A 26,140-nucleotide genomic window follows, 5' to 3' on the forward strand; every position below is an offset into this window, starting at 1 on the left:
AATCAGATACCAAAAAATGGTGAAGAAACAGTAATGACACATTTCATGTGATTGAGGGGATAAGCTAACAATGAGATGAGAAAACAAAATGGTGCATTTTCCTCCATATCCCCCCCCTCCAAAAAAAACTTTATTGTGCAATTGCAAATTAGAATTTCCATAATGACTGCAACTAAACAGCCAAGACCAACGGGTTCAATGGATTAAAACACTGGAATGAGAAGCCTGAGTGAATGTCCTGTGATTTGGGGAGCAGGGGGTCTTAAGGTAACCTGCAAGCAGCACATTTTCAATACACGCACATCACCAGGCACTGCAACAAAAGTAAACCTGTTCATTAAAATCACAGAAAAACACCTTCAGAAATTCCCTAAATAATTGACTTGTCATTTTCACACACACCCTTAAACTTTCTCAAGTCGCAAACCAGCGCCACTCCTCAATAACAACAACTATATCGCGCCTTTGACATCCCAAGGTGCTTCACAGGAGCGATTATCAAACAAAATTTGACACTGAGCCACATAAGGAGATATTAGGAAAGGTAACCAAAAGAGGTGGGTTTTAAGGAGCGTCTTAAAAGGAGAGAGAGGTAGAGAGGCGAAAAGGTTTAGGGAGGGAGTTCCAAAGGCCTAGGCAGCTGAAGGCACGGCCGCCAATAGTGGCGTGATTAAAATTGGGGATGCGCAAGAGGCAAGAATTGGAGGAGCGCAGAGATCTTGGAGGATTGTAGGGCTGGAGGAGGTTACAGAGATGTGGAGGGGTGAGGCCCTGGAGGGATTTGAAAACAAAGATGAGAATTTTAAAATTGAGGCATTACTGGACTGGAGGCCAGTGTAGGTCAGCGAGCACAGGGGTGATGGGTGAATGGGACTTGGTGTGTGTTAGGATACAGGCACCAGAGATTTGGATGAGCTCAAGTTTATGGAGGGTGGAAAGTGGGAGGCTGCTGGCCAGGACAGCAGTGGAACAGTCAAGTCTAGAGGTAACAAAGGCACGGATGAGGGTTTCAGCAGCAGATGACGCCAAAATAGAAGCTAATGAAAATATGCAAGATAATTTTAAAAGCAATAACAAAATGCAAATTCCACCCTGGGCCGTTTTAGTTAAAAAATTTGATCTCAAAATGCCACCGCAAGGGAACTGGGGCTTAGTGAGCTTGATAACCCACACTTCACAGGCTGGATCAGGACCAGAGGCCCCAGCTTGAACACTTCAGCTGGTCATTGCACATCAAGATTTATGGCTTATTGAAAACGTCAAAAAAAAGTAAACACGAGTTATAATAAAAATAGCTCAATTTGGTTTCGAAATTGCTTACAGAGCCAAGTTATTGATCCTTATGTCTCAACAGTTCATAGCATCTGTTTCCACGACTGTCACTGGGGATGTGTAAAAATGGTTCATGTTTCCCAGGTCAGTCGCTGGTACTCAATTTTCCCTCAGGGTAACATATGGCTTTGCAACAGCAAGAAAAAAATCCAAGCCAAAAAAAAAATGTTGAAATAAGTGTCAAATTCATTTCAGTTGCAACGAAAGTTGGAATAATATTGCAGCAGCAGCACTACCACCAAATTTTGCTACTTCCAACCTTAGAATAGGTGCACCAAATGGCATCTTATGGTTCATTTTAAATCTATGGATTATTTGATTTGGAGAATCTAGTTCGGGCTCATATTTTGTCAACAGTTGAGCTATTAAAAAAAGTACTGACCAACATCCTGATGAAATCTGTGGCCTGGTGATGTTTGTAATATAACACATACTGTAACCTTGTTCTTGCAGTTACACCCTTGGTTCATTTGAGTGTACAAGTGCCAGGTCACATGCGGAGCACATAATCTCGAGCACTGGGTTTAAGAATTCCGACTTTGAAGGTGCTGCCACATTATAGGAGTGCAGTTGATTATAAACCTTGCAGTCCTGTTGCAAGTATCCTTCATGAATTTAGTTTCTGTATCATTTGTAAATATTTACAACAGCACAGTTAATATGGTAGAGTTTTGTGCAACTAAAGGCGGGTCAATGGGACTCTTTTTTCACTTAAAAAAAAAATCAGCAATATTATCATCGAGCACTTCCTGGTACCTTACTACACTACCAGGTTCAGAGTAAAGCTCCTTCTATTCCTCTCCAAAAATGCTCAACTCCGCCTCAGAGCGACACTCCCTACCTGCATTGGTGCAAATTTTCCAGTTTTCTAACAAGCCATCCTTGTCGCCTCCAACACCATCTTTATATTGTACCTCCAGCACTAGTGCCAAACGGCCCTATAAAGCTATCAATCCAGGCCAATAGTAGAAGAAATGACTACACCAAGAACTAGTCTTGCTTTATTGTTTTACACTTGGCTTTCAACCTCAGCTTTAAAGGATAAAGCAAATTGGTGGTATAGTACACTGATTTCCAATTTCTAATAGATTATCGTAGTTGGTAGCATTGTTCGAAGGCTTTTGATAAGGTCCCACACAAGAGATTAGTGTGCAAAATTAAAGCACACGGGATTGGGGGGAATATACTGGCATGGATTGAGAATTGGTTGACAGACAGGAAGCAGAGAGTAGGAATAAACGGGTCTTTTTCCGGGTGCCAGGCAGTGACTAGTGGGGTACCGCAGGGATCAGTGCTTGGGCCCCAGCTAATTGATTTAAACAAGATGGGTGAGTGGGCAAGAACATGGCAGATGCAGTATAACGTGAATAAATGTGAGGTTATCCACTTTGGTTGTAAAAACAGAAAGACAGTTTATTATCTGAATGGTGATAGATTGGGAAAAGGGGAGGTGCAACGAGACCTGGGTGTCCTTGTACATCAGTCGCTAAAAGCGAGCATTCAGGTGCAGCAAGCAGTTAGGAAGGCGAATGGTATATTGGCATTCATTGCAAGAGGATTTGAGTACAGGAACAGGGATGTCTTACTGCAGTTGTACAGGGCCTTGGTGAGACCACATCTGGAATAGTGTGTGCAGTTTTGGTCTCCTTATCTGAGGAATGATGTCCTTGCCATGGAGGGAGTGCAATGAAGGTTTACCAGACTGATTCCTAGCGTTTAGAAGAATGAGAGGTGATCTCATCGAAACATATAAAATTCTAACAGATCTAGACAGACTAGATGCAGGGAGGATGTTCCCGATAGCTGGGGAGTCCAGAATCAGGGGTTACAGTCTCAGGATACGGGGTATGCCATTTAGAACCGAGATGAGGAGAAATTTCTTCACTCAGAGGGTGGTGACCCTGTGAAATTCTCTACCACAGAAGGTAGTGGAGGCCAAGTCATTAGATGTATTCAAGAAGGAGACAGATATATTTCTTAATGCTAAAGGGATCAAGGGACATGGGGAAAAAGCGGGAACAGGGTACTGAGTTAGACGATCAGCCATGATCATTTTGAATGGCGGAGCAGGTCCGAAGGGCCGAATGGCCTACTCCTGCTCCTATTTTCTATGATTCCATGATTATATAAGTCACAAATCTGTGGGTTCTTGCAACGGAACAGGAGTAGGCCATTCAGCCTCCCTGAGCCTGTTCCGCCATTCAATTAGATCATGGTTGATCTGTACCCCAACCCCATTTACCTGCCTTTTTTCCATACCCCTTGATGCACTTAAAAAATCTATTGATCTCTGTCTTAAAAAATTCAATTAACCCCTCATCCATAGCCTTTTGAGGGAGAAAGTTCCAGATTTCCACGACCCTTTGAGTGATAAAATGCTTCCTAATTTCACTCCTAAATGGCCCAGTTTTACGATTATGCCCCCTTGTTCTGGATTCCCCCACCAGAGGATATAGTTTATTTTTAATCTGTACTAATTTCCCTTTATCATTTTAAAGACCTCTATTAGATCACCCCTCAATCTTCTAAAATCAAGGGAATACAAACCACGTTTGAGCAACCTGTCCTCATGTTAAAACCCTTTAAGCCCTGCTATCATTCTTGTGAATCTGCGCTGTATCCCTTCCAACTTGTGAATTACCAGCTGCCCAATCATTTCTTCTCAAACTGGAACAAACTATCTGAAGTCAGAGGTCAGAAAGCAGCACTCTACATGTGTTAGGGCTCAGTGACAGGGGGCTCCGTCAATCCCACTAATAGCATTGCAATTGCAGCACCAGGTTGAAATGCTGTCAGTCACACTGCTAATTTTGTGCTGTACAAATCATGTCCATTACTGACTGGATTGAGAATACCCCATTTTATTTTAAATAGGACCCTTTCAGTTCACAAAATAAGAGTGTTTTCATCCCATCTGTCTTGGCTGGATTCAAACCCTGATCCCAGAGATGAAAAAGACAGGTTGGCCAGCCACTGCATATTCAGTCCTACCAAAAAGAACAATCAGATTTCCATTAATTGTTTGAATAATGCATCAAAAATCTTTGAGCTGAAGGCCCTTTTGGTTATATGCCAGTCCAGTTGTATGTAACTTTTAATACTTGTGCGCTATAGTTGGCCCTTAGTGATATATTTCTGCAATTACTTTGTAAAAGTGTGTAACCATTAGGTTGCTCACAATGTACAGCTAAAGAATATATGAAGCATACATTTCAGTTTTGTTTTCAATTCTACCATCTTTAAATGGGCTATGTTCATATATTCCCCTTTGATGAGTGGACATTGTGGTTTCTTGACCATTTTAATGCATTTTAATTATTTGAATAAGTCAGCAAGTAAATCTTGTTACAAACTGGCACAACTTTTTATGTTAACTTACACAGATTAAATTAGATGAAGATTTCAAAATTAAATGTCACATCATTTTACAATTTATAAAAATGGATATGGGTTCAGTAACAATCTATAGAAAAAGGAAATTCTATTGTGTGTTAAATCTGCAATTTTTTCCTAGTAAGTGAATGGTTTCAATTCAGTTTCAATTGTGATCTATACTTGCGTTACCAACAGCAGTTTGGGGTGTTTGGCACTGTAGAGTTTGAGGTTTAGCCTTTTTAAAAAAAAAATGAAACTGATCCCAATTTGTTGGATTTATAAGGAAGATAGTGATATTTTGATGGCACTTTGAAAGTCCAGTTTTGAAGACAATGAAAGTTATAGATTATTATCTCAGTACAGAGCCAAGCTCATGTCCAATCTATCACGGAAAAGATGTATTGGAGCTCCAATCCATTGCATCACCACTTAGAGAAACAACTTACCACTAACAACCAACCCCAATCAGAGTCTTGGAGATAACCCATAATACTATGTTGTACAGTTCCACCACATTATCTCAGACAGATTGTCAGATGTGGCTACAAGCAAAGGGACATCATTTTCATACAGGAAGGGAAGAAACACAAGCCTGCATTGCTCCAGTAAATCTGGACTGCTCTGTGTTGATTACAGAGCAATTTTCCTGAACCCTGAGTGCAGGTACTTGCTGACCATGTTAGTCAAAGAATAACAGAAAGGAGCCTACATGGAGGGGGAATTCAAAATAAAACATACTGAGAAACTAAATTTAGCATTCAATGTTTGAATTACATGAAAAATTAAATGAGGCATTTTGATTTAAAGATTTTTATGGCATTATTCCTCCAGTTTTTTTCCACTCCCCTTCCAATGGCACTGACTCATGCTAGGGTACAGTTCAGTACCTCGCCTAATTGACTATTGTTCATTGAGCATGGACAGTAGGGGCGAGGCTTTCCGCTACCCTCTTCTCCAATTTAACGGCAGATGTGCGGTGGACAGAGGCAAAAATGACTCGGAAATGCGTTGAGCTGCATTCCCGCTTCCCCATCTGTATTTCATGGCCTCACTGTGGAAAGAGAAACTCCACCCACCACAGCCATGTAGACACATGCTAACAAAATGCAAATAAAGGAAAACACAGCCTGCAAGAATGCTGGACACAGGAACTGCCTATTCGGTCCCTGTGTCCGGCATTCAGAAGTTATCAAGGGAGCACCAGGCTGACCTTGAAGAGGGGCCTATACAATAGCTCCCAGAGCATGGTGCTGCACAATCTCCATCAGGAAAGATGGCGATTCTCCATATATTTTTAAAAAATTATTGGCAGGCAGCATGCTTGCCACCTCTTTTTACTGCCAGAGCTGCAGCATCCCCTCGGGTCTTCAGCTGCACATTTCCATCTCCAGCCTGGCATGATTCCCCAGGAGAGGCCTGTGAGCTGACCTCCAGTATTATAACGGTCCCTGAAAGGAAAACTGAATGGAATCAGAGGGGTATCTCAGAGGCAGGCAAAAATGCATGCCAACCTCACTTCCACTGGCACAATAGCCCAACGGAAAGCCGAGGCCTTGGTGTCAGCAGACCACTTGACCGTCACAGCTGAACCTGATCGTCTTCTGTCCTCACCCCATATCCACATACGTGCACTTCCCAAACATTGGGAAAGCATCCAAGAGCGAGTACCCCTCCCCAGCCCAAGAGAGACGAGGCCAACTGCAGCACCTGTGGCATCATCGAGGCTGTAATCAAATAACTCAGCAAAGAGCAGGGATCTTCCTAATCTGTATGGTTCGTTCCCACGCTGACTGTGCATTTAGCAACTAAACCACAGGGGCCAGCAACTTTACTGAAAAGACTGTCAGAGTCGAAAATGAAAGGAAAATCATTCAGATTGTGAGTGGAGGTGCAAAAAGGGCAAACATTACTGTATGTAACGTGTTCCGCCTGATAAAACACTGCTCATTTTCTCCATTTGGGTTCACAAGTGCCAGTGTGGAAGCACAGCTTGTACTCTACAGCTGGCCATAGCTCAGGCCACCACATTTAAACTCAGAAAACAACAACCTGCAACTGCCAAAAAAAAGTCCCAAGATTCCATTTAAATTCCCAGCTCGCTGACACTATTCCAAAAAAAAGAGCAGCTTGTTTGGTTTTTAACACTCTTCCTTCAGGCAACAGAAATCACCTCGACAGGAAATGGGAGAAAATGAAAATGGCAGCGTGCCATACAGATGACAATTATTTAGTTTAAAATGGCTATTCAAATATAATTAGCTTACCTTTTCCTTGAAGAGGTCCCTCTCTTCCAGTGTTAGCGTGTCTGCTTTTGCAATGACAGGGACAATGTTTACCACTTTGCTCAGTCGTCTCATAAATTCTATGTCTAAAGGTCGAAGACTGGGGGGGGGAAAAAGATGCATTAATAAAGCTATGAGCACATGCATTTTCAGGTTGCACTTAAAAGCCAAGAAAAGTAATGGGGACTAAGTGTGCAAATTTTCTATTTGTTCACTCAATTTCTTCAGTTCCAGTTCCAAAGTGTTCACTTTGAACTTCAATTATGGAAGCAACTCTCAACTTTGGAAATGAGATTTTTCAAATATAAAATATTAACTGTGTCTTCAGAACACTGATTTCTTCACCAAAGATAACTACAGTACTGGATGAGTGCCAATTTCCTTGCAAGTGGTCAGACTGTCTTTGATAAATACCTTGAATGGGAGATTTTTTTTTTAGACTTAGTGTGAGAATGAATGCTTGCTTTTGATAGCTTTGAACTACAGTTTTAACCAATTTGACAGCTTTTGAAAATTTAATTTGTATGTTGAAACTGTTCGCATGCAAAGACCTTAATAACAGACATACTGCACTGTAACAATGGCAGAACATTTAAAAAGAGAGGCGGCCAGCTGGGAACCTATATTTCCATTTCCACTGGTTAACTCGTGTGTAGTGGTTGCAGTATCACTAAAAAATGGTTTCTTTCCATCACAGTCATTATACAAAATTGGAGTATCAGAAAAGGAACAGGAAAAATGGTAACTTAAAGTTCATACAAATGAGGCAAATCCTCCTGTTCTTAATAATTCCTAAAATAGTACAGGAGCCATTTTGAATTCGACAGAATCAGTCCTCATTTGTATGGCTTTCTGATTCATGACTGAGATGATTGACTCAAGGTTTATCAAGAAACTTAAGGACCACATAACCAGAAACTGGAAGTATCCCTGAATAGCACCAGACAGGACATGTTAGACGACCACCTCATACTGGGAGACAACAGCTAAAACATATTGGATGGCAATCCTGGTGCAAAACCACCATTGCAAAGGATTGTATCTGCTGTGGCTTGACCCAGCCAAATACAGACCTGCTCAATACATCACCCAATCAGATCCATTTTGCCTGAAAATGTAATGAGACAAGTATCTATGGATTGCTTTTGAGTAGCAACAGAATTAACTCTAAAGGTTGGAAACGTATTAAAATGAATTTATTTTTAAGACCGTTTTTGAAGAGCAGTAGTTGGGTGGGGGAGGTGGTGGTACTTCAGACTGAATGGACTTCCCCCCCCCGCCCCAAAAAGATAGGAAAAAATAACTACTCGCTCCACTTCTCTTGAAGGGAAGAGTACAAGAAATAAAAGGAAATAAAAAGTCATGAAAACAAAATTAACAGTATTAAAAATATTGCTCCAGTAACTGTGTGTAGTAGTTAATCTATGACAGTACATTTGCAGGATCATTTATCCTGCTTTTGCAGGATCTAGGGATTTAAAAAATGGTAACAATGGTTCTGGCATTGTTAGTGTACCATTGCAGGAACTGAATGTAGCTCTTTCCTTTACTTCCCCTCCCCCAAAAGAAATCTCAAGGCAGCAGTTAGAAAGGATTAGCCGTTCAGCCCACTGCCTCTGATCTTCCTGTACGTAATATGTACAACCCAAAGGGAAAAGAGTTACTGAACAACTCAAACAATAGACTTCCGACAGTTGGAACAAAGCTGAGAGCTAACCATTTTAAGAGGAAAAGTGAATGCCTTATATTAACCTTCAAGTGCAGCAGTATCACACACTGTATAAACTGTATCCAGAAGTACACATGGAATCTTAAATACTACGTTACCCTCAGGGAGTTGAGAAGTTGACTTAATGAATCATATTCTATTTGATGGAAGCCTTATTCCTTGGTTTTCCTACCCTTATGCATCCTTTGAGTTGAACAAGGGTCAATAGACAGCTGTCCAGTTTTGACACCCAGTCAAAAAAAATACAAATCCATTAAAAACAAATATTTTTTTGTACGCTGCACAAGTTTTCTTCAGAGGCATCTGGAATATTTGATCACATCTCAGAATCGATTCAGTTGCAATGCTCCTTCAAAACAAACAAGCCTTGAAAATGCAGGTTTTAAACAAATTGACAATCCACAGGATCAAAAAGAGCTCCTTAGAGGTTTTATTCTTTGTGAAAAAGCCTCTACTTGATAATATTCCATTAATAAGCCCACCCACTTCATTACGTTCCTTGCCTTTTAATTTCATCATGGCATTATAAAGCAATATAAATTGCATGGGAAAGCAAAGTAGACAACAATACTTACTCCATGAAGGTATTGAAATAGCTAAGGATAAGTTGAAAAAGACCTAGGCGTTTTAGACTCAACACTCAACATGTCCAAACAATACTGAATCACAATCAACATGACCAATAGAATGATGAACTATATAGGAAAATCTGTAAAATGCAAGTCCAGGGAATATCATGATCAAATGGTGTAGTGGGCTGACCAGAGCACAGCTTCAGTTGTGTGTCTGTTTTTGGTGATCGAGACAAAGGAGACATACAACTATTGGAAGAAGTGCAAAGAACAACCAGAAGGCTGATCCAGAGTCTTTGAGGGCCGAGTTATGAGGAGAAACGTGGGCTTTTTTGCCTTGAAAGGAGGCATCTAGATGTGATCCTAGGATAGTAAGTGATTTGGTAAAAGTAAGTGATTTGGTAAAAGTAAAACTGAAAAATGATATTCCATTTTGGAAGTAGGACAAAGGGCCATAATTAAAGACAAATTTAGGACCGATATCAGGGAGTCTTTCTTCACACAAAGAGCGATCAACATGTGGAGTGCTCTCCGGGATAAAGCAGTTGAGGCGAAAACCCTGGCATTATTTAAGAGCCAATTGGATGCTACAATGAGGGAACTTTAGGGTCATTCTGGATGGATGACCCAAGATTAGCTGGCATTCCTCATCCATAATTACCTTGTGATTTAATCAACTTTGACTGAGCCTTTAATAGTTTCATTCCATTTCTGTGAGTTGCCAAATCATTTTGTTTGTGGAATGCAGTGCATTTGGATGCAAAAATCTCATTTTATTCAATATTGTGAATAGAAAAAAAGCTTGTACTTCTGAAAGTCTTTTTTTTAAAAGCAATACACGGATAAAATCCTGGAACTCCCCACCGAACAGCACCATAGGAGAACCTTCACCACGTGGACTGCAGCGGTTCAAGAAGGCTGCTCACCACCATCTTCTCAAGGGCAATTAGGGATGGGCAATAAATGCTGGCATTGCCAGCGGCGCCCACATCCCATGAACGAATAAAAATAATACAGAATATTGGACGTCAGTAAATAGGACCTCTGAAAGTGGGAATAAAGCAGACTTCCTTACTGTGTGGTCTCATTCTCCCCTGTTAGGACACCCAGGTTCCTCCCCAGGACAATATGCTCTGTACATTTGAAGCAAGATCAGCAAGTATAGGTCATTCCATTTTGGGAGGAGAGAAATAAGTGATTTCTGCTTATTAAATTGTGGAGAATGAAATTTTCCACTATTTGTATTCATGTCATCTCAAAAAATATATATTTTGCTCTATTTGCTTGTCAAAATGTATTGCTCACTTTTTTATAACTAGTCACCAAGAAGCGTACAAAGGACCTTCAAACCTCTTCTGTATCATTTCTCAGCATAACCTTGTCTGCTGGCCATTTATCAATTTTGAAGAATGAGTGGCAGCAATATGAACTAAATGATACAATTTTAAAGGGGGTGCAGGAACAGAGAGACCTGGGGGTGTATGTACACAAATCTTTGAAGGTGGCAGGACGAGTTGAGAAGGCTGTTAAAAAAAGCATACGGGTTCCTTGGCTTTATAAATAGTGGCATAGAAAATAAATTGTAAACAATTTTACAACACCAAGTTATAGTCCAGCAATTTTATTTTAAATTCACAAGCTTTCGGAGGCTTCCCCCTTCGTCAGGTGAACATCGTTCACCTGACGAAAGGGGAAGCCTCCGAAAGCTTGTGAATTTAAAATAAAATTGCTGGACTATAACTTGGTGTTGTAAAATTGTTTACAATTGTCAACCCCAGTCCATCACCGGCATCTCCACATCATAGAAAATAAAAGCAAGGAAGTTATGCTAAACCTTTAAAAAGCACCGGTTTGGCCCCCAGTGGAGTATTGTGTCCAATTTAGGAAGGAGTCAAGGCCTTAGAGAGGGTGAAGAGGAGTTTTACTAGAATGGTTTCAGAGATGCAGGACTTTAGTTACATGGAGAGACTAGAGAAACTGGGGTTCTTCTCCTTAGACCAGAGAAGCTTAAAAATGTAATCTAAGTGTTCAAAATCATGAAGTGTTCTGATAGAGTAAATAAGGACAAACTGTTTCCAGTGGCAGAAGGTAAAGGGAGGTCACAGATTTAAGCAAGACAACCAGAGGCAAGATGAGGAAATTTTTTTTACACAGCAAGTTATGATGGTCTGGAATGCACTGCCTGAAAGGGTGGTGGAAGCAGATTCAGTAGCAACTTTCGAAAGGGAACTGGATAAATACTTGAAGGGGAAAAATTTGCAGGGCTATAGGAAAAGGGCAGGGGAGTGGAACTAATTGGATAGTTCTTTCAAAGAGCCAGCACAGGCATAATCGGCCAAATGGCCTCCTTCTTGTGTTATCTCACTCTATGATTCTTTGTTTTAAACGTTGATATTATATTGTGTCTGCCACCATTAGTGATAACAACACAACCATTTTCCCAGTTTTAGGACTTTTTCAGCTTATCAGTACTCAACTGGCAAGTATACATTTGATAGATATTTAAAAAATTATGTTCAAAAAGCCATCTGGCTTTTAAAAGGTAAAATTTATTACAAGTACCTAAGTTGCAGATAAGCAATTTTGTGATGAGATTGACTGGAATGTTTGGGTCTCAGACCAGTGTGACAAGTTGCTAGAAATATCCAAGATACAGGGTACACCAACAGGAGCCTCTATGATCAGTCTTCATAATATACCATTTGTTTCTAATGCTTGAGGAATGCATCACAACCCTCGAACAGCAACACTGCGACCAAGTTAAGATGACATCCCCAAATATTAAGACATAATAAAATGACAGATAAAAAAATAAAAACACAAATGTTGGAATCTGAAATAGGAACTAATTCGGAAACAAGATCCCGCGTGAAATCTGATTTTCTCTTTCAGATGTGGACTGATCTGGTATGAACTTGTTGGCCAGAGGCTGCAGAAACCTATTGAGCTTAATTCGAAGTGCTAACAAAGACACTGACTTTTGAACTGAGGTGACCTGGAGTTCAGTCACTGGTCTGAACTGGCCAGAACCGGTTTGAATTTGTTCCGCTTCTTAGAGGGACAAAGGAGCTTTGATGAGACACCAGTCCTTATTTAGAAAAGGAGTAATGAGGTGATGCTACCTAGCCTCTTGGAACAGAGCCAATCAGGGGATGACACTGACCACTCAAGGAATTTTAAGCCAACCGGAGAAGACAGCATCATTCGAAAAGACAGACTTGGAATAAAACTGAAGAATTGCAGGCTTGGTACTCAGAGTGAGTGTGTTTGTGAGGAAGACTCCGGACACTAACCATCGTGGAAGTAGGGACCCTACGTCAGGGACGCAGAGACTACGTCAGGGACGTAGAGACGACGTCGAGAGTGAGAGAGTGAATTCCCTGGCCAGCATTATCTCTCCTTTCCGGGTAATATAATATCCTTTCTATTCTGTGACCACTCAGGGAGTGTTAGTCAGAGAAACCTAGTGGGTATGCGTTTAAATCCTAGTTTGAGTATAAAACTGTATAACCTGCTGTAAACTGCATGTCTATATCTAACCAGACATATTAGCGGTATGTACATGATCTAATAACGTTAATAAAGCGAATTGAGAATTATGAGAGAATTGACTCTTCCTCTGTGTACCAAGCCAAAACAGTTAACCGGTGACTTCCGGTCAACAAACTTCTAGCAATTCCTTTTTTGAACCAGTGAGCCTGGTTTTCCTGCGTCTGCTTACTTGCGCACGATATTCCACCCATTGAAGTGAACAGGTGGAAAATTGTGGGCAGATAAGATACAAAGTGGAAAACTTTGGCTATGAGCTCAAATATTGTTCAGTGTGGGCCCGAAGTTTTGGTTTAAAAAAGACACTTGGAACAACTACATAGCACGATCTGGTTAACACACAGGTCTAGTGGAGAAGAATCAACAGTACGCGAAGATGAAAATTAACAAATCACTAGATTTAGTACCTAAATGGAGAGGGTTCCAAATGCTAAATTGCTGTGGAGATGCCATACAAAATTTATTTGATGTGCAAAAGAGATTGCAATCCCAGATACAATTAGTGATAATCTCCTTGCTATCGCTATGCACACATGGTTATCCATTTATTTGGGAAAAAAAAATCACCATTTACTTCAGTGGGTCTCACAATGATTTTTTTTAGCCAAAGCCGTACAATGTGGTTTTTTCTATTTGTTCATGTTTACTTGTAGGTTCTCATTCTTGTTCTAACCCACATAGAGCCTACTCTCAACCCTGACTACCTAAAATATTCTGATCTCCACTTCCTGTCCCCGAATGGTTTTACAGCCTAATACCACATACATAAACCTGTGCCTTCACCTCATTTGACCTTTCTTTGCTATTACATACTGAATTAATTGATTAGATTTTTTCTTTTGCAAGCAGCATCTTGGAGAGGAAGGAGCACAAGAGGAGTCCAAAAAAAACCTTGTACTGTCACAATCCATCTCCTTTTCAGATTAAGGCCAGAATTGCTGCTGAAAATGCAGAATATTTAAACGGCATGTCTGCACAGAATACTGTGGACTCAAGAGTTCACATCATGCTATCACATCTAATGGATTTTTCCCCTCAGAGTTAGCTAGCGTGAACATGAGTAAGTACTATTCGTTATACTCTTCTTCATAGTTTTCCTAACTATCCAATACTTCACAGAAATCTTGCTCCTCATGTCTGACCAGCCAAACTTTTTGTAAATTTCTACCTTGCTGAGGTAATTTTTGAGGCTGTTCTGGTGGCGGGGAATCATGCCCACAGCCAGCACACCTTGCCCAAGATTTTCCGACATGCGCTGCCCACAAGTACTAGGAAAATTATCCCCTAAGTAAGTAAGTTGGAGTCTGTACATCAGAGAAAGCAAAAGCAGACAGAACTTTCTCATGATGTAAACTACATTAAAATGAATCGATGTCACCAAAAATGCACAGCTATTCTCTCTCCCCAAAAGCAGGGAAAAAATTCCACAAATATTTTTTGAAGACAGTGCCTCTTTAAGCGATTAGCCGTTTGAGACTTCAAAGCTTCTATTTTATACTAATTACTTATGACATGATGTGACATTTTGAGCCACAATACCCCATTATAATATGACTGCCATTTTCACAACTAAGCACAGACCACACTATCAATATACATCAGGGTTATATCCCATTACAGACTTGTGCTTGGAAACATGCCTTAACAAGCTGACAGTTTGCGGTGAGATGACATTTTCCCCCTCCTGAAGTTTTGAGAGCCTTCTTCGTAGAATCACAGAATCATTCAGTACAGAAGGAGGCCATTCAGCCCATCATGTCTGTGCTAGTTCTTTGAAAGAACCATCCAATTAATCCCAATCCCCTGCTCTTTTTCCCCATAGCCTTGCAAATTTCTCCTTTTCAAGTGTATATCCAATTCCCTTTTGAAAGTTATTAATCTCCTTCCACCACCTTTTCACATAATGCATTCCAGATCATCATAACTTGCTGCATGAAAAAAAAATTCTGCATTTCAACCTGGAACTTTTGCCAATTATCTTAAATCTGTGTTAATTCTTAATGTCAGTTTTTCATTAAAGTAAAAATATTATACAGCTCATTGTGGCACTGTACATTTTTAATTAACTCTTCCCTGTATTACCCTGCAGCTTTTCATCCACTTTTTGCCTACTGCCTTTCTTATGCAGGATTTCCCACAGTTACATCCTTTGTATTTTCCCCAATATGTTACCATAGCCTGTATGAACAGAGCCTCATTCCATTTATATCTGCAATTGTCCAATAAAAATTGCCCCAACTGATAAGAATACAAACAAAAACACTGGCAACACTCATTGGCTCTGTCAATATTTGTGGAGAGAACAGGCAGGTTATCAGTTCAGGTGTGGACCCTTTATCAAAACTCGAGTTCTGATGAAGGGCCCACACCTGGATTGTTACCTTGTCTGTTCTTTCTACAAATGCTGACTGAGCCACTGAATGTTTCTAGCTTTTCAGATTTCCAGCATCTGCAATTCTTTTTAATCATAACAATAACATTTATTTCCCATGTCCTAGTTTTCAATCTGGTCAGTTATTTGCCAAGATTTTATGTCTGGTTGTTTCTGATCCATTTATTACTAGATGTTATCCAGCTGCCCATCTCTGGAATTTTTCAGGCCTGTTCCATTTGTCCAATATATCATCATGCCTGCGTCTTCTGTTCCCTAAAATCTAGCCTCCATTTTAACATTACAATATTTTTTTTTTAACAGTGGACAACACAATAACAGGATTTACTGATACAGTACCTGTTTAAATGGTACTTTCAGACTGTCTGCTCCAACCTGATTTTAAACTGCAAACCATTTACTGTCAACTAAATAACTATTCATATTTAAGAGCTCAATGGAGTAATACACAGATATAGTAACACAGTAACAGATTCAGGCAGGAGAAGACCATCGGTCCATCTGGCCCACCTATCCACAGTATTCCTTTGGTACATTTCAGGTATGGTAGCACAATGTTTCCACATCGATGCATTATGGTGCTTTTTATTTGTTGCCTTGCTTGTCAAATTCAGCTCAAAACAGAATGACATCTCCATAGCAATCAGGTGCTGGGGGATGTGGATGAGACCTGGTTTACAATGTGGTGCCTCCCACATACCACTTCAACCTGAGACAATGGAAGTTCATTTAAACATTCCAGTGAACTTCCATACACAAAATGTTCCCATTATTCATTTGGAAACAGCAAGGGGTAGTTTCTGGGGTCGTCACCTAAAGGGACGGTAACCTGTTTAAGGTTACCTGTTACCAGCCCCACAGTCAATCCCTGGACACAGACAGAAAGCTGAGAGAGAGACAGAAGTCAACCAATGGCTACCTGTCCAACCAGATAACAAAAGGACAAAGGAACTCAGGTCTGGGTCAGCTTGAAGAATCTGGGGAAGAAAACAGACACGAGGAGCGAGGGGGGCTCTCTTTAAGGTCGCATTGATCCAGTTCAGAGGAATTAAACGTCGCAAAAAGTTGAATTTAGCTTGCTAACATGGACAGGAACCAGGAACTTCTCTCCAACTGTTAACCGATACCTTGCTAATCATGCAGTGCATCCTCGCTAACTTAAACCAGTGTTCTCCTTCTCCCAAAGAGATAGAAAAAATAACTTTCTGCTGTGCAGTGTTGTATTGAGTGGACTCGCTTAGATCTGATGAAACTCATCCAAGTGAACGACAGTGATGAATCCCAAGGCTTAAACTTCTAACTTGCTGGTTGGGACTACAGTCCTTAACTGTTGGTGCTGTTGGATCCATCTCAATTCAAAACATTTACTGTGTGTAAAGTACATTTTACTATTAACAGGCAACATCAAACAGTTTACTGTTAACAGGTGCCATCATTTGCACGTTCACTATCTAAAAGGAGTTCATTAGTGTCAAAGTAGAACAAGGGCAAGCAGTTTACTTCAGCAGCCACCATAAACCTGTCAGCAACAACATTTTCTTAGATCAGTAATCAATAAAATGAGCTAGGAACCAAGAGATACGTACGAGTGTCCAGTCGGAGCAATGAAGTATATACAACAATGCACTCTCGTGTCCTGGATCCGCTTCTTTCTATTGACAGTAAGCTCTTCTTTCAGGTACGTCTCATACTGATCATTAATAAACTTTGTGATGGGCTGCCAGCTAAATGGAAAATAAGATGCAATTAAACTGACCAAGCAGAAATATAACTACAGCAGAGTTATCAAAGCAACTAATAAACTTGAAGATTTAGAAGGCAAAATTAAAAACAAAGCTCATATTTTCCTTGAACTTCCAAAAGGGTCAAGTTCTTTGATGTGGTTGCTTTACGGCCATGTATTTTTTTCCCCAATAGGAGGAATGTAGAATTTTCAATGGTGAAAATTTGTGATGGTTTTTAGATTTTAATTTCTTTTTAGGATGGCAAATTACCTTTCAGGTTGAAAACTAAAATCCGAATCAAAAACCTTACATGAGGTATAATATTACAACAAAACATTTACTCCTTAAGGGGGACAGGTTATAAAGTTTCAACCAGCTTTTAAGATTCTTTTAAAGTCAGTCAGAAATTTGTGAGGAACTTGATATACATTAATATCTTTTTGGGATGTTACAGTTAATATATCTCAATACAAGCAGTGAGGAGTTAATTGAAAGAAGCAGTGAAGGAATGGTGTAACATGTCAGGCAAAAGAAACAGGGCACGTGTGTATGGGCCACTGGCCTTCACTCATTCTGAGAACATAACATTATCGGCTTCCATTTGCCTCAAAAGGAGTGCCTAAAATCAGTTGTGCCATCATGGGAAAGGACAACAGTAGTTCAGGTCACCTCAAAAGGCACTTCTTCATAAGAAGGATGGGAAACATTGAAGAGATGCTCTTGTGAATCTCCTAGCAGTAGCTTAAAAGAGAGCTGGAACTAGCTTAGAGCACAACACAAATAAACAAGTGCGCAGTATCTAGGGATTGTAGATCAACTCAGGAGTTCTTCTTGATAACAAGAAATGATTGAAAGACACCATAAAAAAAAATTCCAGGTAACTTACCTGGAAGCAGCAAGGTGGCTAAGAGACCGTACACCAATATATTTAGGGTTTAATGATTTTTATTCCATTGAATGGTTTATTCAGTGTATAAACAGAGAATGAATGTGGGAACTATAAAAAACTTCACATAACAGCCCCCCTTAATAATTTTTAGTCCTGGTTGTCAGTAACAGACTTATAGAAAGGAGGGGCTTCAGACTTGGGTGCTTTATTGTCTGGAATTCTGAGCCTGGTGTTCAACATTCATGCCCACACAGGCTTAAAAGAAACTTCAAACTCTAATGCACAGTCTTCAGTATCGATTGTTATGGTGGTCATTGATAAGGAGTCATGTACACCAAGGTCCAAGGACTGAATTTCTCCTCCCCGCCAACCCCCCTCTCCCACTAGACAGGATTGTTTTCAAGAACTGAAGGAAGACAGCAGATGAGTAGGAATCAGCAGAAAGTTTTAAGCATTCTGCTTCCAAAAGTAAAGTTCCAAATTAAACACTGAATCAAAGCGACTTATCGCTTGTATTTTCTGACTGCTCATAGTACAGATAATTCTATGATCACAAATTTCTAACAGAGAGTCATTCTTGCAGGGGGAATCAAGGCTAAATGTTGTAGTCGTGTGTCCGACTGCAGCAAGATTTAACAAACCTTCAGAATTGTCACAGGAATTGCTAGACGAAGACAGACCAAGGTCTATCTCGTTCGTCTTTTACCATCCTGGCAGTCATAACTCGTAATTATTTTTTCTTTCAGTTGATTTACATGTTTGTTTTAAAGGAAATATTGTCTATGAGTAAGTACTTTCAAGGTAAAGTATTCTTTCTTTTAATTAACACATAACAAAATACTTAAAAGCACACATTCTCCTTAAATCAAATATCCCAATCTGAAGTGAAAGGAGTCATAAGGAAATGCATCATTTCCATAAAAAAGTCCAAATAGAACCATCACTAGATCTCCTTTCAACAACTACGGTCCCCACCACTTATAGCAGGTGCATTTGTGCGAATGCGATTTGCCCGTAATATGCAATGGCTGGTGTGACATGGTAGCATTAATAGTTGAGTGGCTGCTGAGCAGAATTTGGAGTTTTCTGGCTTTAAAGACTGCCAGACAGAGGGCAGGGTTGGTTTGTAGATTGTTGCCTTTTAAGCTTTCTGTTGCTTGCCTTCCAAAGAGTTTGCTGCAATGCAGTGTTCAGTTTAAACGAACCTTACACTGGACTCCTTCAGGACGTGTTAGTTTTTAAAAATTCATTCATGGGATGTGGGCGTTGCTGGCGAGGCCGGCATTTATTGCCTATCGCTAGTTGCCCTTCTCAAGGGCAACTAGGGATGGGCAATAAATGCTGGCCTTGCCAGTGACGTCCACATCCCATAAACGAAAAAAAAAACTCCACTTAAATGCTGGATTTGAAAGTGACAAGTGATGTTTCCGGATAGCTTTCAGATCTGGCCCATTTATTACAGCTAATGGACTAAGCATAAATTCACTGAAAAGGTAAAAGAGTTCTCTCTTTGCTTTGGTCAGTCCTTAATGTGAGACATCTCCTGCACAGCCATGCAGGTTTTGGTGAAGGATTCTCATCCAAAAATATAAAATATTAAAATGAAGTCTGCCTCAATAAGATTGTTTTATGACATTCAGTGCACCTCAACAAAGGTGTTTTTAAAAAAAATTATCTTTGCTCTTGCATTCAGTGCACCTTAATGAGGTGAAAACTAGTGAGTAAATACACCCACCCGTTTCTGCCTGAAATAAACTGAGCACTTAAGACGCTAAAACCGGCAACTTTGAAATTGACGTTATATGGTGGACATATGGGGAGAGGTTGAGTAGATTGGGACTCTACTCATTGGAGTTCAGAAGAATGAGAGGCAATCTTATTGAAACATATAAGATTGTGAAGGGGCTTGATCGGGTGGATGCGGTAAGGATGTTCCCAAGGATGGGTGAAACTAGAACTAGGGGGCATAATCTTAGAATAAGGGACTGCTCTTTCAAAACTGAGATGAGGAGAAACTTCTTCACTCAGGGGGTAGTAGGTCTGTGGAATTTGCTGCCCCAGGAAGCTGTGGAAGCTACATCATTGAATAAATTTAAAACAGAAATATTCAGTTTCCTAGAAGTAAAGGGAATTAGGGGTTACGGGGAGCGGGCAGGAAATTGGACATGAATTTAGATTTGAGGTTAGGATCAGATCAGCCATGATCTTATTGAATGGCGGAGCAGGCTCGAGGGGCCGATTGGCCTACTCCTGCTCCTATTTCTTATGTTCTTATGTTTAATACAAATGGTTGTCGCTTTTTAGCTGACATAGGCGACTGCCTGCTTTAAACGTTGAGGTTTCAAATGGTGGTGACTGGTACTCACCAATTCTCATTGTTTATCTGATCGCCAAACCCTGGGGTATCAATTACTGTTAGTTTCATCCGGACTCCCTTTTCCTCAACATCTGCAATAAATTGAGAATGGTATGGGATAAAATCAAGTCAGTCAATCAAATGTTCATATTCTTCAGGCGGAAATGTTCTGCCCCAGACAAAACTAACAGTTTCTGCCACATGTTTTCTTCAGCCATACCGGAAAGAGTACATTAGATTCCTGGACTAATATTAGATATACTTTTGTTCCACAAATGGAGTCAGTAGGAAAATGATAGTGAATACATACAGTAAACACAGCAATCACAGAGCAAACACAAAAAGTTTCAAGGGGCAGTCTCTTTACAAGACTAAACCAAAGCAAATGATCTAATTTAAGTAATGGCTAAAATCACCACAATGCACCCCAGGCACTGCAACTTCATGATCTCTGGACTCTTGCTGATTTTGTCGCTGGAATTATGAAGGACTCAATCACCCCCAGATCTCTCTGCCCAGCAAGGTGAAAACAAAACAACGTAATATATTTTCCAGTTTCTACAGCAGTCGAGGGCTTTTTTGCCCCCTCAGTTTTGAACGGCTGTCCAATAAGCAAGGTGCTCGCCCCTCAAATTCTTGGACAAATGTATCACACATCTGATGAAACCAAAGCATGTCATCACCGTGATCATCATTTTCTGATAACAAAAGATATTACACTCAGAAATAAATGAGCGCACAATTCTTTTTCGATCTCCTAGCCACACTGCAGCATCGACTATAAATTATTTTTTTGCTTCAAGACAAAGAACTAGGCCACTTTACATGGAATAGCTGGAGTCTGGGCCAGGTCTAAGTGCACTTGGAGGGACTAGGGTTTTGGGGGGGGGGCGGAGAGGGAGAAGAGTCGAAGCACAGGTTGGTGCCAGAGCATGATTGACTGTGCATTTGTTGGTTATGGTTCAGTCTCTCTCCAACTAAGAGTTACTCTCTCCTCAGCAACTGTTGGATTCACTATGTTGTACTAATCAAGGTCTGCATCCACATTGCAGTGGAGCGCAGGTTGTGTAGTCGAGGAGAGGGAAGCTCGTATATGACTGGGCTGGGAGCCAAGGTCAGGGATGTTTATGTGCCCCATGGAGTGTGTCAGTTTGTGCACGGAGATGTTTTTGAAGTGATTAGAAGCACTGGATGGATGACTCTCTGCTATTTTTTTGGAACGGTTCCTTCTTTTTATTTATCATGTCACAAATTGTATATTTCGCAGCTTACAGAACAGTTCAAATTAGGTCTTGGTTGGTTGTTAGCTCAAATTTCCCCAATCAGCACACTTTCTCTGTAAGGACAGTTCCCCATGCACTTCAGATATACGTTTGATGCAAAACATATAATTATAATTTAGGAAGTGGTGGCTTAATGCATGGGCCTACAGTCCAGTGCCCGGGGGCCCCAGTCAAATATGGGACCCTTGGTAAAACTCACCATAAAGCAGAAAAACTGCATACAACCACAGAATCAGTTTTATTTAAGCAAGGCATACTGTGATCTGATTTGCTTTATTATTAATGCAGAGTGAAAAGATTCTACAGGCCTCTTCATGCACGGGTGTTTTAATGGATTGCGGGTGGTGTTGTGCGTGGGCCCCAATAATTTTGGCAGTGTCATTGTTCATATTTTGTTTTCTAAAACTCTTTTATCCAAGTTCTCTAGAGTTGTAAACAGTAGTGTTGGTTTAAAACAGGACTCGGACTGTACATCCAATTAAATCTTTGTATGCAAAAGTCACTTTCCCCATCCTGGGAAGGTCATTTCTTTCCTCCCTTTTCCAACCCCTTCTGATCCTCTTGTGAACAATCACCAAAAAACCTTCATCGCAACAGCATCACTGGGTAAATAAATGTACAAAACAATTCCACTGATGAACTCACCATGGCTGATTGATTTCATTTCCACTGTTTGGGGAATCCGCTCCTCAGTTCCTACAACAGATTTACGGCTAACTTTGGATTTGAATAGGGTGTTTATTAGTGTGGATTTTCCCAAACCGCTCTGACCTGTGGGCAGAAAAAATGCTTCAGTTTACAAAACCCATTCACAAACTTACACAGGAATGGCAATGTATATATCGAAACGTTTTTTTTTCAATCTTGATGGTAACATCTTTAATGAATATTACAATGTACGTCATCTGCTGAACTTTTGCCTTTAGTCCGATTTCCTTCAGAACTAAAATGATTCAAATCTAGAAACTCAGTTCACGATCACTTTTTAAACAACTATAGGGGTCTCTTAGAAGCAAATCAATAATTCAACTGAAAAAAGATGAAGGTTAATCATGTTTAATAAATACTGGGCCGGATCTTGCTGCAGCAGGGCATCTTGTGGCGCGTGATGCCAGTTAAACTTTATCCTGCACCATTCAGCTCAAAAAATTTTTGCGCCCTAACTTGCTGGAAGTGCAAGCTGATAATGGCACGGTGAGGGTAACAGGGCATCTGGGACCTTTGTGAACGGCAGGACCAACAGTGTATCTCCTTAACCAATGAGATTTAATGATTGAGAAAGAAAGAGGAATGACGGAGAAGGAGGGTGAATTAAAGTGGGTGAGTTAAGAATCAAATCAGGTACAGAGAGAAATAAAGTGAGGGAAAGAAAGATTGCACTAAAAGAGAGAGGGAGAGAAAAAAAAGAGAAAGGAAAAGCAAGAAAAAATATTAAATCTAAAATCTGACATATTTAAAATCTATCAGCAATTTACTAAATGCAGGAATGAGATTGAACTGTTTAGATTGTTCTCTTTCTGGGCCAGGGAGATTTATTGGCATTGCATTAACAATTATCACGTCGTTAAAAAGGTACTTACGCTGTTAAGTTCCAGCCGTAACTTTCTGCAGTGCGTGTAATAGGCAATTAATGTGCAAATCCAGCAAGTTCTTAAAAATAATGGAGGGGCTAAAGGGGAGATGCTGTTTGTGCGAAGCAAATGGCAGAGCAGCGTAAATCGACCAGCACGTTCTGGAGATTCGCAACTCATGGCGTATCTTTTATTCCTCTAAACTTGCTGGCCGATTTGCACATTAATAACGTGTGCGTCATTAAGATGCTGTCATTTTTCCAGCAAGGTCCGGCCCGTTATATTAAATTGATTTTACTAACACACTAGCCAGGCCAAAGCATTAAAAACATAAGTAATTATTGAGAGAGAAAAGTCCCTTCATTCCCACTCCTTTCACAGGCCATGTACAATCCATCATGAGTGGTATTCCCTTACCCATTTAGTCTCCGGAGGAAAACTCCAGAAAATTAGTCTATTCTCACATCCCCACTATTCAGCCCTAGCTGGTTACTTCTCACAAATCATGTACTGCCAGCCTTAGCTCAGTTGTAGCACTCTTGCCTGTGAATCACAAGATCACAAGTTCAAGCCCCACTGCAGAGACTTGAACAAATAATTTAGGTTGACATTTCAGTGCAGTACTGAGGGAGTGCTGCATTGATAAAGGTACCATTTTTCAAATGAGATTTAAAACTGAGGTCCTGTCTGCCCACATAGATGGATGCAAGAGATCCTTTGGTACTGTTCAAACAGAAGGGAAGTTCTCCCAATGTTTATCCAACATTTACCCCTATAATAACATCACTAAAAAAAAATTAATCAGTCATCTATTTCACTGCTGTTGGTGAGACTTTGCTGCGCGCAAATTGGCTGTTACGTGTCCCTACATTACAGCAATGACTATACTTCAAAAACAACAGCATATCATTGGCTGTATAGCATTTTGGTTATGTCCCAAGGCCATGAAAGGCTCTATGTAAATGCAAGTTCTTTCTTTTCTTGGTGACAGTAGGATGAAGTGTTTGATTATTTCTGTGTGGACTTATCCCTGTAACTTCCAATTCTATCCCGAACCAGATAATTAACCAACTTTTTTCCAAGGAGCCAGGAAACATTTTTGTCTATGATTTAGCAAGTTATTGCCTTCTTTAAGTATCACAGTATATAGGGTGTTAAAAACCAGGTTCACTCAACTGTGGTACTACGGTGGCACCATTGGAGCCCCAGTTTCAATTACAATACAGATAAGAGTGAGGTGCTGCATTTTGGTAGGAAGAATAAGGGGGCCACATATTGCTTGGATAATAAGAGTCTAAATGGGATAAAGGAGCAGAGGGATCTGTGGGTACAGATATACAATTCACTTAAAGTAACGATGCAGGCCAAAAAGGCCATAAAAAAGGCAAACCAAGCAATGAGGTTCATTTCTAGAGGGATAGAATTGAAAAGCAGAGAAGTTATGTTAGACCTGTATAGAACCTTGGTTCGACCATACTTGGAGTACTGTGAACAGTTCTGGTCTCTATTATAGAAAGGACATAGGAGCACTGGAGAAGTTGCAAAAAAGATTTACTAGGATGATACCAGAACTGAGAGGTAAAATCTATCAGAAAAGATTGAACAGCGGGCTCTTTTCTGTAGAAAAGAGAAGACTGAGGTGTGAACTGATAGAGGTCTTTAAGATGAAAGGGTTTGATAGGGTAGACATAGAGAAGGTGTTTCCACTTGTGGGGGAAACCAGAACGAGGGGCCATAAATATAAGATAGTCACTAATAAATCCAATAAAGAATTTCAGGAGAAACTTCTTTACTCAGAGTGGTTAGAATGTGGAACTCGCTACCACAAGGAGCAGTTGAGGCGACGAGCATAGATGCATTTAAGGGGAAGCTAGATAAACACGAGGGAGAAAGGAATAGAAGGAAATGCTGACAAGGTTAGATGAAGTAGGGAGGGAGGAGGCTCGTGTGGAGCATAAACATCAGCATGGACCAGTTGGAACAAATGGCCTGTTCCTGGAATTACATAGAATTACAGTACATGTAGATTTTAGTTGGTTTATCTGTGCCCGATGTCCAAGTGAGCAGTCAAAGAATCCAATTTAAATAAAAACACCTTGTGGTATTTAACATATTTACTTGATTAGCATTTTAAAAAAAAATTAACAGAGTTGGTTGGTTGGAGTTTCTCTGTAGTATAGGCTGAAGAACTGGGAGATACAAAACTGTGGTAGTACGGTGGCATCATTGGTGAGAGGGTGTAATTACACCAGGACAACAACAACTTGCATTTATATAGCGCCTTTAACGTAGTAAAATGTCCCAAAACGCTTCACAGCAGCGTTATCAGACAAAATTTGACACCGAGCCACATAAGGAGATATTAGGACAGGTGACCAAAAGCTTGTTCAAAGAAGTAGGTTTTAAAAAGCATCTTAAAAGGAGGGGAGAAATTTAGGGAGGGAATTCCACAGCTTAGGGCCTTGGCAGCTGAAGGCACGGCCGCCAATGGTGGAGCGATTAAAATTGGGGATGCGCAAGGGGTCAGAATTGGAGGAGCATATGGATCTCGGAGCATTGGCGGGCTGGAGGAGGTTAGAGATAGGGAGGGGTGAGAACATGGAGGGATTTGAAAACAAGGATGAGAATTTTAAAATCGAGGCGTTGCCAGACCAGGAGCTAATGTAGGTCAGCGAGCACAGGGATAATGGGTGAACGGGACTCTGTGTGAATTAGGATATGGGCAGCACAGTTTTGGATGAGCTCAAGTTTGTAGGGGAAGGAAGTTACAAGCCAGGAGAGCTTTGGAATAGTCAAGTTTAGAGGTAACAAAGGCATGGATGAGGGTTTCAGCAACACATGAGCCGAGGCAGGGGCTGAGACAGGCAATAGCACGGAGGTGGAAGTAGGCGGTCTTGGTGATGGAGCGGATATGGGGTCAGAAGCTCATTTCAGGGTCAAATAAGACAGGTTTACACAGGCAGTTTATAATGAAAAGACGTGCAGATATTTATTAGAAATATAGCATCATAGTTCAGCGCAGCAGTAAAACTATTAGTCTGCTACTCAAAGAGCTAGTTTAGCTTAACCACCGTTGTAAAAATACA

General features: G+C 40.5%; 1 protein-coding gene across 6 annotated transcripts in view; it reads right to left on the bottom strand.

The window, feature by feature from the left end:
* The window catches only part of LOC137341190 (septin-9-like), a 233,772-nt gene that overhangs the window by 17,399 nt on the left and 190,233 nt on the right, over window positions 1-26,140 (bottom strand). For all 6 annotated transcript variants that reach the window (XM_068004217.1, XM_068004213.1, XM_068004216.1 and 3 more), the window contains 4 exons: window positions 22,129-22,254; window positions 20,211-20,292; window positions 16,818-16,955; window positions 6,972-7,089 (listed from right to left, as the gene is read on the bottom strand). In XM_068004217.1, the coding sequence (XP_067860318.1) occupies window positions 6,972-7,089; window positions 16,818-16,955; window positions 20,211-20,292; window positions 22,129-22,254 (464 nt within the window). The remainder of the gene's footprint in view (window positions 1-6,971; window positions 7,090-16,817; window positions 16,956-20,210; window positions 20,293-22,128; window positions 22,255-26,140) is intronic.

Source organism: Heptranchias perlo, chromosome 23, assembly GCF_035084215.1.
Source record: "Heptranchias perlo isolate sHepPer1 chromosome 23, sHepPer1.hap1, whole genome shotgun sequence".
NCBI classification, from domain to species: domain Eukaryota; kingdom Metazoa; phylum Chordata; class Chondrichthyes; order Hexanchiformes; family Hexanchidae; genus Heptranchias; species Heptranchias perlo.